This window comes from Stenella coeruleoalba (assembly GCF_951394435.1).
Source record: "Stenella coeruleoalba genome assembly, chromosome: 1".
In the NCBI taxonomy this organism is placed as follows: domain Eukaryota; kingdom Metazoa; phylum Chordata; class Mammalia; order Artiodactyla; family Delphinidae; genus Stenella; species Stenella coeruleoalba.
In genome coordinates this window covers 114,213,767-114,231,830 of record NC_137169.1, presented here as the reverse complement: position 1 = coordinate 114,231,830, position 18,064 = coordinate 114,213,767, and the positions used below count along the sequence as shown (strand labels likewise).

Here is an 18,064-nt window from a genome sequence, read left to right as displayed (position 1 = left end):
AGTGTGAAGAATGGGCATCCCAGAATTCCTTCCTGATTTACAATTCTCAGATATAAAATTTAAAACTAATCAAAGAAACAAAACACCATCATAACACTGACTCTATCTTACATCTATAACTGAGTTTTTTTCTAATTTTTCATCTAAAATTTTTGCTTTCATTTTTTATAAAGTCCGGTTGAGAAACTTTGAGAGCCATAGTCCCACAAGCCGCTGAGTCACCCAGCATCTGTGAAAGTTAGCATCTGCCTCAGCTGAATCTGTCTCCTGAAGATAATGTAGATTGTAGCTGGCGGGATTCTGGCCCAAGTGAAGCGCTGTTTTTTTTCTTTGTCTTGCCACATATGTAATGTTTCTCTCATCTCTATCTGAATTAGACTAGACAACTACATGTGAATTGTTTCTCTTTCTCTCCCTTTGTCTCTCTCTCTCTCTCTCTCTCTCTGTCTTTTGGATACATTTTATTTTGACAGGTTCTTGACCTTTAGGAAAAGCGTAACACTTTCCAAAGGAAACCGTGAGTACAGAATTCTTTACAGTACAATTTGTCACCAATATAACTAGGAAAGCTGTCTCCTTTGACTTTTCTGTACTATCTTTGACAGGATCAACAAGAATTGTTTCTTGATTCTTAAGAGGTAAAGAAGTTTAATTTTAACTCTTTTTATGAATGTCTCACTTTAAACAATGACCTTGAGCTTTCCAGTATACAGCACCAAAATCTAGCAATGACCTGTTTCTATGGGTTCACATGGAGAACAACCTAGTAACTTGGAGCAAAGTAACACACAGTAAAGGTTTGAGTCTCCATAGAAGGATTTAATTCTATAGCCAAACTTGTAAAGGCCATCCACAGAATAGCAATTATGTATAGCAGAAGGAGACTAAAATTTAAACTTTATATTGAATGTTTTCATTGTGGTAAGCTAGGAAAACTGTGCTTATATCCAGAAGAATGAAGACTGACCCTATGGAGATTTTGCTCGATGTTGTCACAAATAGGTTGGATTCCACTATAGGAAAATAATATTTTATGTTGTTTGATAGTAATACAATGTTTTATATAGCAAAAGCCAATTACCAAGATGCTAATAATTTGACATTTGTGATAATTAGGTTGCAAATGTGCCAAACTTTTGATTTGTAATGTTTATAAATAAAGCAAATAAAAAGAGTAAACAAGATATTAGCTATATTTTTATGTAAGAAGAATTCAACCTTTTCAAACTTTGGGGTATATCATTCATCAAGTTAATTGCAAACCATTTTTATTTATTCATTAAACTAAGTTCATCATTATCAGTACATGTTAACACCTCTTCAGCCTTTGAAAGCAATAAAATTATATTTCTTTTTTATCAATCTGAAACTCTGTGATTTTGCTAATTTAAAGTTGTCTTCGATTATTAGTCCAATAATAAGCATTTATCAAACTTTATTAAGTTTATTAAATTTATTAATGTTAGCACACACTTATGTGAAAAGTTGAAAAAGTGTTCTGAATGATCAAGAATTATTAGCCTAGGTTGTAGCTGTATATGGTTAAAATTATATAAATGTACTACCGTCTTTCTAAAAACAGGCTTTTATAGGCTTAAAGATATCTGAACATAAGTCCAATATGAGTAAATGCCTTGAGACATATAAAAGGACAGTATACTAGAGATCTGAGAACCAGCAATATGTAGAAGCTTTTTAACTTGTAGGCTATGGAGAGTGGTGGACCAAAAGTGCTGGAAACAGCAGAAGAGATCCAGGAGAGGCGTCAGGAGGTGTTGACCCGGTACCGGAGGTTCAAGGAACTGGTTGCTGAGAGGGGTCAGAAGCTTGAAGATTCCTATTACTACCAGGTTTTCATACGAGATGCAGATGACCTCGAGAAATGGATCTTGGAGAAAATCAAGATTGCAGGCGATAAAAGCTATGAAGACCCAACTAACATACAGGTCATTTAGTTTCATTGACTTCCCCAGAGTTGACTCTAAGATCTCTAGGGAGGGAAACATTTCCATAATGTAGGTGTACATCTGGGAAACTGTAGAGGGATGATATAACAGAAAGATTAGACTTTGGGGACTGTAATTCTGTCTTTAAATAGCACATGTCTTCAACTCCTTAAGCCTCAATGTCTTATTTACAAAGGAAACTCATTCTAAATAATATTTTATAAACTCATTCTGAAGTTAACCCATGGGCAAAACACTGAGAATTCAAAGAATTTATGACACACTATGTGATTTCAATATTTTGTGACATTAAGGATGGAATTGAGGTGAAGAGACATCAATGTTTCTGAAACAATTGCTCTTCGCTCTCCTCAGAAAGATGTGATTTAACCAGGGTTTTTACCAAATGGCTATTCATGCCTCTTGTTAAGTTTGAATGAAAGGAGTCAGGTGGAGAGCTTTGGTGGAAGCTCCCACTCCTACTTGTACAATGTTATAGAAAGAGGCACAGTCAGGATCAGAAGAAAGGCTTGCATGCCTAAAATGTGCAATGGATATTGGAGAGGAAGCACCTGGAACAAGAACAAAGTGTTATCTACTAAATGGATCAATTTATATATGACAGCAAAAACATAATCTGGCATGCAAAAACCTCTCAATTAAAAAAAAAGCCATTGTTGCCATGATCATCTTCCTCATTGTTCACTACTTTCAGTAACATTTAGTTCCTCTTTTCTGAAGAGGAAAAACTCTGTTACATTATTTCATTTCCACAGAAGGCAATTGAGAATTTAAAATAATATTTACTGGAAATTCCCCAAAGGCAGTGGGGGCTGGAAAAAAACTTCCACTATGGTCCTGGACATTGAGCCTAGGACCCTTTGAAACCCTAAGTGCAGTGGTGCCACCACCGCTTCTTTTAGGATAGGACTCCTCCAGGTATGGTCATAGGTTATCACTTAATCTAGGTTGGGAAACAAGTAGTTTTGACTGCAAGAAAGAAGAGGAATAAAAGAACCTCCCTTCCAGAGAGACCAGGCTGCATTAGCCATAAACTCTGATTTCTAATCTTCAGGGGAAATATCAGAAGCATGAATCCTTTGAAGCAGAGGTACAAGCAAAATCGAGGGTCATTCCTGAGCTGGAAGAAACCAGGAAAATTCGATTTCCTGAGGGGCATTTTGCCCATGAGGACACCAAGGTAAATTTATGGCAGGACTCTGTGAGAGATGTTTCTAATTAAGTTATCATGTTGATTATGTTATCAGAGTTTTAATTGATTACAACAGGAATAAACCTTGATATAACTGGCTTGGAACCATGGTACTTCCTTATATCTTTTACTTGGGTTAGGGCAGGAAAAATGATGGGATGTCCTAGTGTTCCTTGGAGTGGGGAGAAAGCTATGATACGAAGCTGTCATCAAATAACATCACATTCCTGCGTATGCCACCACAGTATAGGTGGCTCAAGATCAAACCCACTTCAACCCAGATGAATTGGTTTTCTGAAATGTCCTTTCTACTTAATTCTTCTAGCCTCAGAGTCCTTGTCCCTTAAACTCTCTAAACAAGGGATACTCTTTCTTTGAATCTTCTCCAAAATCTTTCTCCCTTTGTCTATGATGCCTCTTTCCCTTCACAGCCCACATACTATGACTACTATTGTAGTTCTCCAAACCCTCTCATCTGTTCATTTTGGGGAAAAAAAACCTCCTAAAATCCTTTGTCTTCCCTAAACCCTGAAGACTGAAGATCACCACAACTATGGAACCCACTACTAATGTATCAGCTTTTTTTCTGACTTAATTCATATACTCTTCCAGCAAGTTTGTGTTGATACAGTCAATTCAGGTTCTTTTTTGTACAAGTGAACTTTTTTTACTGTTTAAATATTTTAAAAATTTCAAAAAAAATTTGTGTTGTATTTAAAAATTAGGGCTGTAGTTCCATATTTAGCGTACAAATTCTAGTTTGCTTTACTGTCAACAAAACATGGTCAGGCGATACAGACATTAACCAGAATAAACCTTATTAGAAAGAAGACTCTAACAAGAAAATCTCAAATTTTATTTATTGTCATAAAATAGAAATCACTTTGTATAATTTATACAAAAACCAATCCCTTACATTAATTAAAATATTTGAGAAATGTTTGAAACATCTTCACGTCTATCAGAATCACTGGGGCTATATCAGTCTGTACCATGGCAGGATTCAGAGATAAATGTGGTCTACATGCTACATGTTACCTTAGGACCATGAAGTAGTTGAAAAATACAAGAATCTTGAAGGCATAACATATATGACACCTTCAATTTTACAGTATATGTAAAATCTGGTCTTCTAAGCTAACTTGGCATTAGAGCCCACAACTATATACTCTTAAATTCTCATTGCTTTGGTGCCACTATTTCCTTTATAAGTCAGAAAAACATTGTAACTCTTATCCTTTCTGACAAACAGTCCATGCTAAGTTTTTTCTATGTCTTTTTCAGTACTTTGAACACCCTCTGCCCATTGTCTACCTATCAAAATTCTACCTATCCCTCATGGTCCAATTCAAATGAGCACTCTTTTATGAATTCTTATTCTATCTTGTCTTATTGTCTGTAATCACTTCATCCTCTAAAACACCAAAACATTATTCATTTTTTTCTATTATGGAAGATCATATGGTTTAATTGCTATTCATATACATGTCCTATTTCCTCCTTTAAATATTTGTTGATCAATTACTGCACGAGTGAATGGGAGGAGGTATTTTTATCCAGGCCCCTCTCTGCACAGGTCTCTGAGTCTATACCTGCTGCTCCACAGCAGGTACTGTGCCTGAGTTGTTTTACTTTCCCCATAGGTCCTTCTGGAGGAACTCAGCCACCTCTGGGACCTGCTTCTGGAGCTGACTCAAGAGAAAGGCACCCTGCTGCTGCGGGCCCTGAAGCTTCAGCAGTACTTACAGGAGTGTGCTGACATCTTGGAGTGGATTGGAGACAAGGTATAGGACCAAACAGTATGCATATAGGACTTCCCATCCATCTGCCCCAGACATCCCATAGCAATTTAATGCAGGCCTTTCATAAAGAAGTTAGGATGTCTCTTTCTGGGCTTAGTTCCTTGGAAGAAAGAGGAATGTTGGCAAAGATTTAGGGGTATTCTGGAGGTAGTTAACACTGTAGGGGGATAAGTCTAAATGTATGAATCTGAATATGAAGAAGGCAAGTCTTACACAAAAACTGCATTGAAAGATGATCTAGGATTGTCCCCATTCTACCTTCCATGAGTCTTCACTCCTAGATTTTTGCTCTTACTCTGTGTCCAGCTTAGAGCATTGCAGTTCTTTCCCTAATTCTTTGTCTCTCAGTACCTATAACTAGGGAGGTTTTTATTTTCTACATACTTAAAGAATAATCCTGTGGTTAGGACTGAACATTTACACAAGCAAGTGCCTAGCACAATACTTTTTTTTTTTTTTTTTAATTTATTTGTATTTGGCTGTGTTGGGTCTTCGTTTCTGTGCGCGGGCTTTCTCTAGTTGCGGCGAGTGGGGGCCACTCCTCATTGCGGTGCGCGGGCCTCTCACTGTCGCGGCCTCTCTTGTTGTGGAGCACAGGCTCCAGATACGCAGGCTCAGTAGTTGTGGCTCACGGGCCTAGTTGCTCTGCGGCATGTGGGATCCTCCCAGACCAGGGCTCGAACCTGTGTCCCCTGCACTGGCAGGCAGATTCTCAACCACTGCACCACCAGGGAAGCCCGCACAATACTTTTGTAAATGCTCAGTTTGTTGAATTGAGTAGAACGAGGATGAATTTATTTTTCAGGTTCCAATACACAAAAGGGTGTTCCCAGGGGCTTTTGCCAACAATGTTCCTGGTCTCTCCAAAGAATTACCCCAAAGAACACTGTTCCCTGGGCCAGAACGCCACCTCAGGAAATATACTGCTGCTTCTGGCTCTTTCCTGAAGGGTTCTCCCAAGTTCCACCAGTATCTCCTTCTGAGTTATCCTGGGAATGTGAGCAAGGGTTTTGGGCATTTGAACTGCAGGAATTCCTAAATGTTTACGGGTGACTTACCAGAGTTTTCTCTGTCTACAGGAGGCTTTAGTGACATCAGTGGAGCTGGGTGAGGACTGGGAGCGCACAGAGGTTCTACATAAGAAGTTTGAAGATTTCCAAGCAGATCTGGCAGCTCGAAAGGAGAGGTTGAATGGAGTGAACCAATATGCCAATGAGTGTGCTGAGGTGAGGTGGAGAACAAGAGAGCCAAGCCAGGGAAAGGGTCTGATCTTCAAGAAGACTCTCTGGCCATTAGTAGATGGGACATGAAAGATATAGGACATTGTGAGAAAGCAGAGGTATGCCTGTCCCTGGAGCAACATGCCCAGAGCAGTTTCCTCTCCTTTCTGAATGTATCCCTTGCCAGTCCACGGAAATGGAGATGAGAGTGAGTGAGTGTATGTGTGTTTACATAAAGGAATTCAATCCACAAGGGGGTTACTCCTGCACCATGCAGTACATTGATTTCTCAAGTTTATGAAGCACTCTTTCTTCATGAAGAAGAACCAGAATAAAGTGGCAAAGAATATAAAATAATGGTGGGCTATCATAATATACATGATATAATTAAACTAATTTTTTTGTGTTTTGGGGGGAAGGGAAAAGGAGGCAGATTTATCTTCATTTTCTTAAGAAAGTGGTTAAATAAGTTTTTAATTTCTGGGCATGTAAAAACTCAGTGTGTGAATAAATAATCCTAACATATGTGAGAACTGGGAAGTCAGTCTGATTTTATATGTACATGAAGGAATTAGAAATTCTAACAGTTGGCTATCCTGCTTTACCATTTAAGGTTTCATTATCACTGCAGCTTTATAATGGGAATAATGTTTCTGTGTTAATAGAACCAAGATTTCAGGATGAACGGGTACTGGAGTAGGGGAAAATAACATATTTCTCAATTTTTTTCCAGGCCACATTTCCAACAGTCCCAAATTTTCTCCCTCTATCACATTTTTCTTATTGTGGAGATTTTTAAGTTATCTATTACTATCTACCAAACTACCACAAAACTGAAAACAACAAACAACCTATTTTTTTCAGTGAATCAGATTCACTGATTCATGATTCAGTGACTCAGCTGCGTTATTCTGCTGATATCACCTGGTATTCTTAAGTCACTGCAGTTATACAATGAGTCAGTTGGGGTGGAGTGTCTAAAATGGCCTTGCTCCCATGTATGGAGATTTAGCAAGGAAAATGAAGGTTTTCTCCATATGCTCTCTCATCTTTCAGTAGATCATGCTTTTTTTATGTGTTCCAAGAAGGTAAGAACAGAAGCTGAAAGGCCTCTTGATGCCTAAGTGCTGGGGCTCATAGAATATCATTTCTATTTATAAGCAAGGAAGGAGAAGTAGAAAATTCAGTCTGATGAGGCTTCAAAATAGAAATGGAAATGGGAATAAACAGGGATAGGAGGAGTAGGGAGACAGGTATTTGGGAACTACTCAAAATTGCCAAGTATCAAAATGGGCTGATGCTGCTAGCTTAATCTAGTATTCATAAATCTCATTGCTTCAGTTAGTTTGCAAAAATGCATGGAGTTTTCTGCAAAATTAAGTTTATCTGCATGTCTGTATAATTCTGCAAAGAGGGAAATAGCTCTCATTAGCTTCTCAAAGGTATCAGGATCCCAAAAGAACCAAGACCCACAGTATTAGAGTTTTGAAAAATTAAGTCAGATTTCACAAAAGGAATTTTCTCTTCTTTTCCTTGGCTTCCAGGATCTTGAAGGGAGTTAGCAGGCATCAACATGATGGAGTTCTGAAAATAATGAGGTTGGGCAAGCCTGTGTTAGTAGGCTAGTCTGGAGCTGTGGGCAAAATATCTGGTGGTTTGATTTTCTAGATTTTGGTGAGGTGGATCAAGTAAGAGTTAGAGAGCAGGGATAAAGTGAAGTGTGAAATAAGAAGTGTTTAAATGATTTTTTGCATTAGTCCATCATTGACTTTCTCCCACAGGAAAAGCATCCTGAGCTGCCCTTGATTCAGTCAAAGCAGGAGGAAGTGAATGCAGCCTGGGAGCGGCTCCATGGTCTGGCTGTCCAACGACAGAAAATGCTGTCCAGTGCTGCAGACCTCCAGCGATTCAAAAGGTAGGAATCTCACCACTGAACTGTAGGAAACTGCAATAGCACCATGCTTGTTATTTGTGTTAGCCTCTGTCTACTGTTAGCAATTAGTGGCCAATACCTCTAAAAAAAGAAACTCATGTGCTTGCCTTTAAAGACAACAAGGGAGAGAGTAGTTAAGAAAATTGTGACCCACTCTATAGCCAAGTATGTGTCTAATGGAGCTTAAAGCAATACAAATAGCACTGGTAAATTAGTGATGGAAGCTCTGCAGAGGCAAGAAAAGCAGGTTAAGAACCGGAAGGGAATGGAGGGTGAAGTTGGGAAGAAGGACATTCGTGAAGAGCTGACCCAGGTATAGGAAGTATATTTGGAGGTTCAGTTGTCAGGATGCCCAAGTCTCTTAACTCTCAATGGAAACCATTAAAAGCAGTAAAGAACATTTTACATTACGTTTTTTGCTAGTGTGGGTGAAGATAGGGTAATTTCTGACTGAGTGAGCTAGACTGGTCCTTGCTGTGTGCTGTTTGCCCTGAAATGCCTGCCTTCTTCCTTTGCTGGAGCTCATGGAGATGTCTGACAGGGACGTGACTGAAGCCATCCAGTGGATTAAAGAGAAGGAGCCTCAAGTCACCTCTGAAGACTACGGCAAAGACCTTGTGAGCTCTGAGGCACTGTTTCACAGTCACAAGACCCTTGAGAGGAACCTTGCAGTCATGAATGACAAGGTAAGCCTGTTGGAGGAATGGCTAATCCCTTGAGCTAGAAAAGGCATTTGGTGTTCATCTCGTCTCCATAGGACACAGGAAATTCACTATTTCAATGAAGGAGAAATTTTGTGCCACTTGAATATACCTCCTTATTCTAGTTTATAACTTGTACATGAATCTTGGATATCTCTTAATTTATTTAATTATTTTTATTTAAATATACATATATGTTTTATATACGCTCAAGCTTTTTGTAATTTATTTCATAATTTAAACCAAAATAGATAGCTTCAAGAATGGTTTCCTAATCTCACTCAGTACCCCATGGCCAGAGAGTCTTTTCTTTTATGTAACTATACTTTCTCCTGTTGGAGCTGAACCTTGTTTCTTCTTGTCCTTCACTCAGTCAAAAAGGGAGTAAGTTTCTTCTTCCCCTTTTATAATAAACTCAGACACTTAAAACACATTACTAGCTCATGCAGCTGAATATCAAAAAAGCAAACAACCCAATCCTAAAGTGGGCAGAAGACCTAAAGAGACATTTCTCCAAAGAAAATATACAGATGGCCAACAAACACATGAAGGGATGCTCAACATCACTAATCATTAGAGAAATGCAAATCAAAATTGCAATGAGGCATCACCTCACACCAGTCAGAATGGCCATCATCAAATAGTCTACAAACAATAAATGCTGGAGAGGGTGTGGAGAAAAGGGAACCCTCTCACACTGTTGATGGGAATGTAAATTAATACAACCACTACGGAGAACAGTATGGAGGTTCCTTAAAAAACTAAAAATAGAACTACCATACGACCCAGCAATCCCACTACTGGGCATATACCCTGAGAAAACCATAATTCAAAAAGAGTCATGTACTACAATGTTCATTGCAGCACTATTTACAATAGCCTGGACGTGGAAGCAACCTAAGTCTCCACTGACAGATGAATGGATAAAGATGATGTGGCACATATATACAATGGAATATTACTCAGCCATAAAAAGAAATGAAATTGAGTTATCTGTAGTGAGGTGGATGGACCTAGAGTCTGTCATACAGAATGAAGTAAGTCAGGAAGAGAAAAACAAATACCGTATGCTAACACATATATATGGAATCTAAAAAAAACAATAACAACAACAAAAAATGGTTCTGAAGAACCTAGGGGCAGGACGAGAATAAAGATGCAGACGTAGAGAATGGACTTGAGGACACGGGGTGGGGAAGGATAAGCTGGGGCAAAGTGAGAGAGTGGCATGGACTTATATATACTACCAAATGTAAAATAGACAGCTAGTGGGAAGCAGCTGCATAGCACAGGGAGATCAGCTCGGTGCTATGTGACCACCTAGAAGGGTGGGATAGGGAGGGTAGGAGGCAGATGCAAGAGGGAGAGGATATGGGAATATATGTATATGTATAGCTGATTCGCTTTGTTATACAGCAGAAACTAACACACCATTGTAAAGTAATTATACTCCAAAAAAGATGTTAAAACAACAACAACAACACATTACTAAACCCACCTTTGGGTTTTCTTCTGGAAATTGGAAAACCCCGGTTCCTATACCTACAGTAGGTATAGACACACTAGAAATTGGAGCAAGCCTGTTTTCTTGAATGATTCCCATTCTTACTTCTTCCCGTCACAGTTTAACTATAACTTAAACTTATTACGCCTGAGCTTCTACAGTGGAGTCAGCCCACAGGAAGATCCCTACTTGCTATGCTTTAATCATAGCTCTGTGCATGGGTCGTTTCTGAAAATGATTTCACCATTCTACTTCTTTTGTTCTTCCTCATTTTTTCTCTTTGGTCTTTTTTTTTTCTAATTATGGATGATAAAATACCATGATTTAATGAATAATGATAATGAAATCTCAAATCCTAGACAACACCTAATTATAGTTGGGTATAGTAGAAGAACTAATGGTAACATGTGGAATTTGCCCTAGTAAGCCTGCTCCTCAAGAATTGTGCTCAAAAAGGCCTGACATTACTGAAATTTTCTTGGCAGCAATTTTCCTTGGCAGAAATGTCTTTCTGGTTCCCACAATAATGTTTATGGAGTTAGTATAGAGGGTAATGAAGGACAGATGTATGTCTAAACATTGCTTCTGACGTTGACTAGCTCAATGACCTTGGGCAAATAAAATACTCAACCTCTCAGTTTTCACATACAAGGAGAGCAAGAATAGTTTTACCTCACAGTATTATTAAAGGAAGACTATAAAACAAGAAAATGCATATCAAGTGCTTAGCACAACGAGAGACAAAATGTAATCAGTAAATTATTATTGTTAATATAGTTACATGAGTATATTAATATAAATATATCAATATAAAAGCACTAATAAATTATTCTAATTCTTATGATTATTATGTTACATTCTTCCCATAAAACTTTGCCAAGAGGACCAGAATGCTCGGATTTCCCACTGTGTTTCTTTATCTTTTTTTTTAATTATATAAGTTTCAGATGTACAGCATTATAATTAGACATCCGTATATACTACAAAGTTGCCATCCATCACCATATGGTTGACTACCTTCACATACTAGGTTTCTTTTTTATCCCAAAGGTGAAGGAGTTATGTGCCAAAGCAGACAAGTTGAAGCTTTCCCATCCTTCAGATGCAGTGCAGATCCAGCAGATGAAAGAGGATCTGGTCTCCAACTGGGGACACATTCGCACCTTGGCTACCAGCAGATATGAAAAGCTGCAGGCTTCTTATAGGTGAGAAATCCTTCTTCTCTACTGCTTTACCTATCTCTAGGTCAAAGTATAACATCAAAAGCAGAAATAAAAGAGTGAAAGGAGTAAAATAATGAGTGACCCAGCCCTCCTGCCTGCTCAGTAGAGGCAAAAGAAATTTTTATTTGTCAGGAGAAGTCCTTTGAAGGCTGATATAATCCTCAGCGTGACATCTCCTTTCACCTGTACCCTTCCTGTCTTCCTCTGTTTGTACAGTTGTAAGAAGCTATGAAGTGGTCCATGGAACTGAAAAATTAGCTGAAGAAACATGTTAAAATCCTGGCCTTAGCTAAGGAACTGGAATTAATTTCCAAGCTGAAGAACACAAAATAAATCTAGAATTATTTCTGGAATGTAGGTCAGCTTACAAAAAATCTGGACAACATTTCAATAGTTAATTTTTATGATTAGTTATAAAATCACCAGAAAATAGTGTTTATCTTATTGATATGATTTAAAATGAACTGGTGAGCTTTTGATTTTTTTGAATAGGTAATCTTTTTTTGTAGTTTTTGTTTTTACTGGTATGGTGAAGGGTGAACTAAAATACATGAGGGCTCCTAACCCTAACTCTAGTCGTCCCTTAGGCTTCCTGTTGGTTATGTTATGTCCTTATTTATTGGCCTCCTTGTGAGTACTTTATTCTACTTCAAGTGCATCTGGGATGTGACTTTGTGATGTTGGAGATGTCAAGTCCAAGTGCTTCATCACACAATGACACATCTGCCCTAGGAATATACAACCTGGAGTGAAGGATTTACAACCTGCACTGCTAAAGGAATAGGAAGTACATCAGAGGAATGGAAGGTGTAGGATTAGGGCAAGGCACATGTTGTACATCTTAGCCCAACCCAACCCTGACTCTTTGTTCAAAGTCCATTTGTATCTGGTTCCTTCTTCCTGTCTTTTCCCTTACCTTTCCCTCAGGTACCAGCGGTTCTTATCTGACTATGATGAGCTCTCAGGCTGGATGAAGGAGAAGACTGCTTTGATCAATGCTGATGAGCTGCCCACAGATGTGACTGGTGGGGAAGCCCTACTGGACAGGCATCAGCAGCATAAGGTAGAGAGGAAAGGCCTCCCCAGTAGGAGGAAGAGGGCGGTTTCCAACAATGCCAGAAGGTTTCTTGCTGCATTTTAAAACATTTTGTCTCATGACCACAGCATGAGATTGACTCTTATGATGACCGATTTCAATCTGCTAATGAGACTGGTCAAGCCCTGCTGGATGCCAGTCATGAAGCATCTGATGAAGTCATGGATAAGGTAATCTAGTTTAACAGAATTTGTGAAATTTTGATACATATTAAGCCTTCACTTAATCTCATACTAATATGACAATCTCTGAAAGAGGACAGAAGACGTATAAACATCTTAATGTGGGCTCAAATATCACCCTGCTTCCTTCATATGTTGCTTTAGCTAATTTGAGGCATTTGAAGTTCTCAGGACTTGATGTGTGCTCCCTCACCTCTGAGACATTACTTCATCAACCTAACTAATTTCATCACCTACCTTCTACCTAATTTGAAGCCTCCATACCATCTTGCCTTGTCACATGTGCTCTGTTTTATCACTTTCCCATGCTCATCTCTAGATTGTGAATTCTTTGAGGACTGCACCTTATTCATCTTTGGGTTCCCTAAGGTACCTAGCATGGTTCCTGGCACATGGATCCCTTTCTTCTCTCCTCTATACAACCTCAATTCAAACTGATTTTCCTATATCTGTGTTTCTCAAATCTCCATTAAGCAACAGGAAAACTTTAAACACTCAGAATTCCACTGAATGAAGATTAAGGTTTGCCATCATCCTAACCTCCTAGATCCCAAGGGCTCACGTAAACCTCCTGATCCCTGAGACATTTTACTCCAGTCACAGAGTCACAGGAACTCCTTGGGATGATAACTGAAATAAGATTTGCAGGCTCTTTTCATAACATTAGATTCCAAGCACAGCCCCGAGTGCTATATGATGAAGGTTGAGATGACCATATTTTCAGTTCATCAAGAACTCTATGGGAAAATTATACTATGGATTTTTATTTTTAACTATTTCCTGCCAAAGGAACAGTGGGACCCTAAATCCTTGAAAACTTACCTATTATCCTGGGATTCTGAGTATTGTTACTGTCTTTTTAATGGAGTTAACACAACAGCTATTTTAATAAGCTGGAATTTCTTGGGCAGATGCTTGGGCAGAAACAAAGGCTTTTATGAGTTTGAGAATGTCACTTTCACCGTGATGGTTCTTATTTGCTTTTGGAATAGAATGCAAACTTCTCAATCTGATCATTTAAGTGCCCTATAAATTTGAATTTCATTAAATGTTTATCTTTTTTAGACACTGCACTTTTCTCTGGAGCACTTCGTATAATCTAATGATTACTTGGAGTAATTACTTGCTTGTGGTATTATGTCCTCCTACAATCCTGATCCACACCTCCCTGCCCTTCAAATCTTTGTTTGATACAATACTTTCTATACTCCTACTCCCTGCTTCTTCAAATCTGAATTAATCTTTCCTTCTTTATTTATACATATTAAGTGTGGTGTACCTCTGTTATGGTATTTATCCCATTTTTCCTATACTACAGTGATTCACTTAGATGTTGCAGCCTTAAGAGAAAATCCCATTTCCTATTCATTTTTGTATCCTTCAAAAAGCCTTGCATTTATTAGATGCTCAGTGAATATAGGATAAAATAAATTAATTAGTATCTTCCTGGCACATTATCTCTTCCTTTCCAAAGATGGCAGTACTTACCTCCCATTGGGATGCTCTGCTGGAACTGTGGGACAAGCGTTGGCAGCAGTATGAGCAGTGCCTGGAACTACACCTCTTCTACCGTGACAGTGAGCAAGTGGACAGTTGGATGAGTAGACAAGAGGTAACAAAGGGGCTCAGAAAGTGTCCAGAAGCCATTTCTCCTTCTCCTTATTTACTACTATCAACACCCTTACAACCACTTCAGTTCACCTGGGAACTGGAGGGTGAGCCACAAGGAGGAGAAAAGATTGGCCCTCTTTGTGAAACTCTTGAAATTCCCTCATGGACAAACGCACAGAAAAATACCTAAATACAAAGCAGAGAGTCTTTAAGCTCTACTGAACATGAGGTGAAATGAATATCCAGTTGTTAAGAGTTCAGCAAGAGAAAATGTAATGAGTCAGGCAGGGTTAACGAGAGATTTCCTGGAGGAGGTGAGTGGTCCTCTTGAGTATTTGAGATCTCAGAATAGTGCCTAGATTGGTTGGTTCAGACACAGAGACAAAAGTGATAAAGTTGTATGAGAAGATTGGGAAGGGACTCTGAACCTCCTGCTGCTAAATGTTAGCCTCTATCTCCTCTCCTACTTTGTGCTAATTCCCACCTTGCTCTCTATTCCCCTCACCTCCTTCCTTACTCCTTTCTCAGAGATATTCCAAAGGGAATGTTTCCCACCAGTGAGGTACAGCTGGGATGTATCTTTCTGTCTTCTATAGGCCTTCCTGGAAAATGAGGACTTGGGAAACTCCTTGGGCAGTGTTGAAGCCCTTCTTCAGAAGCATGATGACTTTGAGGAAGCCTTTACTGCCCAGGAGGAGAAGATCACAGTAAGAAATGGGCCCTGGTTTGGGTATTGGGTTCATGTTTGTACATATCATCTCATATAATACCAATCCTTAGAATCACTCATAACTATCAGACATAACATGAGGGTTGTTCTTTAAAGAGAAAACGTCCAGAAAAATAATCATACCCATATTTTATCAATACATTTGTATTCCACAAAACATATTTAGAAAGTTTTAAAGATTTTGAGCCATTTATATTTTCCGATGAAGTGCATGATTGTCTTATTTTTTCTGCAGTATAAGTAGAAACTATTGGATCCATATCCAACATAGAATCATAACTTAAAAGTTTGAATGTATTATTTACTTTTTATAGTTTTTCCCCTCTGATAATATCTCCATTTGGTTTTCTTTAGTAATATCTAGATATCTAAGTAGTATCTATTTTTTCCTGTATACCTTCATCTATGTGTTTCTCATTTAATGCTACTGTAGTCTTCTTGTGAACTGTAGGTACAATGTCCCAGAAAATGTCTTATGTCAATACATAAGCAAGTCTCAGAGAAGTGTGAGGAAGACTTTATTTGTCCAATCTACTGTATGTTCCCTAGGACAGTGCTGACTTTAACCTTGTACGTGTGCATGTATACCACCACCAGCAGCAACAACCACACTAAAAACAAAATTCCAAGTCTTCTCTGTTAATCTTCAGTCAGTACAGAGCTTAATATGGTCATTCCCAGTCCATATGCTTGTTAAGCTGATTTTCACTGGTAAAAGCTAACTGTGTAAAATAAATTACAGTTCATAAAATTCTATTGTTTATTTTAGATCATTTTCTTATTCCCAATCAATTAATCCAACCTAAGCCCTAGCAATTTTGGGAATCATGAATGAATATGAGTAAAAATTCATGTCTGTAATTTGTGACTCCATTCCCCATGTAGCTATAGATATAGATATAGATAAAAGGATATATGATATATGATGGATGGAAGGATGAATAGATAGATAGATGATAGAGACTGGTGGCACTGGATGTGACTATATCAATAATGCTTCCTCTTAAAAATTTAAGACTAGATCAGATATTCACCTCGTAGTGACATCAGGATTCATTTACTGTAAACTAGATTAAAAACAAATTGTGACATAGAGAAGGTAATTAACCTGCCTGAGATACAATACATTTTGAGATACAATTTATAACAGAAGTCAGAAGTAGGACCTAGATCTTCTGACCCTGAAACTTGTCTACTTCCGACATTGTCATGCTTCCTTTTTAAACAGTTAGCCAAACTGTGGCCACTTACTCAGTGGCCACTGAGGGAAAACCACTCCTTTTTTTTTCTTTTTCCAGACCTTAGACAAGACTGCAACCAAACTGATTGATAATGACCATTATGATTCAGAGAACATTGCTGCTATCCGGGATGGGGTATGTCCAAGGTCCCCTATGTGCCTCTGCCTGCTTATGCACGGGATCAGGGAAAGTGTTAGAGCATGATAACCTTGGTGGGCAGTGAATCTCATGTATCCATATTTGATTTTGCTGACAGTGAGTTTCTTTATGTTTTTTGCAGCTGTTGGCCCGACAGAATGCTTTACGTGAAAGGGCTGCCACTCGACGCAGATTGCTGGAGGATTCATTGCTTCTGCAGCAACTGTATCAGGACTCAGATGACCTAAAGAACTGGATCAACAAGAAGAAAAAGTTGGCAGATGATGAAGATTACAAGGTAGGCAGGATTTACAAACTACAGACCCTGGACATACTCATTGGGACTGAATTTCATGGAATTAGTCTTGGAACTGAAAGGACAATAGCGTTCAGCTGGTGAGCCTCATTTTATAGATGGAGAGACAGATATTCAGAGAAGGGCAATGACTCCTCCAAGACTGTACATCAAGTTTCTGGTTTTCCTACACCCTGTTGCCCATCACCCCTTTTCTCTGGCACAATTTCCAGTGGTCCTTAACAGAACGGAGAAAAGGAGGAACTCTCCTTATTTAGCCCTCTGTTGCCCTCTGCACGCTTATAGTAGGAAAATGTTGTGTCTAATCATAATGTACGTTCAAGCTACCTGGAACTCAAAAGTAACCTAATGGTTTGATATAATATAGACTTATGTGGTTTTGTAGCTGGAAAGGAACAACTCCTTATTTTACAGATGAAGAAACCAAGGATCTGAATTGTGAAGTGAGTTGCCCAAGGTTAGCCAAGAATCAATGTTTAGAATGCAGTTTAACATAAGGGGTAGAAGCATGAATTCTTTTGGGAGAAGGTAAAAACTGGGCTTGAATTCTCTCCCTCTCCTGTCTTAGTTTGTATGATTTGAAAATATTCTGAATTATCTCTGAGCTATACATAGGTTTCTTTACCTTATGCTTGTGTAAAACACATATTTTTCACTCACAATATAAACTATTATGCACACACATATATACTCACAAATTTTTGCATTTATAATCAGGGCTAGAATTAGTCTCTTGATTTCTAGGCCAATATCTATTCACAGTATTTACTTTCTAGATATCATTTAGTCTTAAATGTATACCTCTGATGCTTTTGTTCTCACTTTTTTTTTATAGAACTTTGAGCATCTAAACTGTACCTTTCATTCTGTAAAACTCAGCACTATGTGCTTGTGTTCTCCTGAGGAGTTATGGTTCCAGTGTATGCAGGGTAAACAGATCTTCTGTATATGGGACAAAAGGATGGATGTTTCATATACTAGGACAGGAATGGAAAATAATCTTTCATGACAGCTCTGATAGATTGCTAGTGCTTGCATGGGATGTCGTATTTAAAATGGTCTTCAGACTATATCCAGACTCAACAGAAATAAATTCAGGGGTTGATTAGCCACGTCTGTCATTTGTATAGAGGAGGGATTGGTCACACAGTTTCCTAAGCCTCTTCTGCCTCTATACTTGGACTAGGACAGTTCTGCCGTATATCCTC

The 18,064-nt window shown here is 38.5% G+C and overlaps 1 protein-coding gene across 1 annotated transcript in view; it reads left to right on the top strand.

Moving 5' to 3' along the window:
* Positions 1 to 1,709: 1,709 nt before the first annotated feature.
* Positions 1,710 to 18,064, top strand: part of SPTA1 (spectrin alpha, erythrocytic 1) — a gene marked incomplete at both ends in the record, with an annotated part of 68,187 nt that continues 51,832 nt past the window's right edge. Inside the window, 13 exons of the mRNA XM_079944778.1 lie at positions 1,710 to 1,946; positions 3,022 to 3,147; positions 4,803 to 4,943; positions 6,041 to 6,187; positions 7,963 to 8,096; positions 8,656 to 8,800; positions 11,370 to 11,524; positions 12,470 to 12,605; positions 12,707 to 12,808; positions 14,295 to 14,432; positions 15,028 to 15,138; positions 16,460 to 16,537; positions 16,683 to 16,838. Coding sequence (XP_079800904.1) covers positions 1,710 to 1,946; positions 3,022 to 3,147; positions 4,803 to 4,943; positions 6,041 to 6,187; positions 7,963 to 8,096; positions 8,656 to 8,800; positions 11,370 to 11,524; positions 12,470 to 12,605; positions 12,707 to 12,808; positions 14,295 to 14,432; positions 15,028 to 15,138; positions 16,460 to 16,537; positions 16,683 to 16,838 — 1,806 coding nt within the window. The remainder of the gene's footprint in view (positions 1,947 to 3,021; positions 3,148 to 4,802; positions 4,944 to 6,040; positions 6,188 to 7,962; positions 8,097 to 8,655; positions 8,801 to 11,369; positions 11,525 to 12,469; positions 12,606 to 12,706; positions 12,809 to 14,294; positions 14,433 to 15,027; positions 15,139 to 16,459; positions 16,538 to 16,682; positions 16,839 to 18,064) is intronic.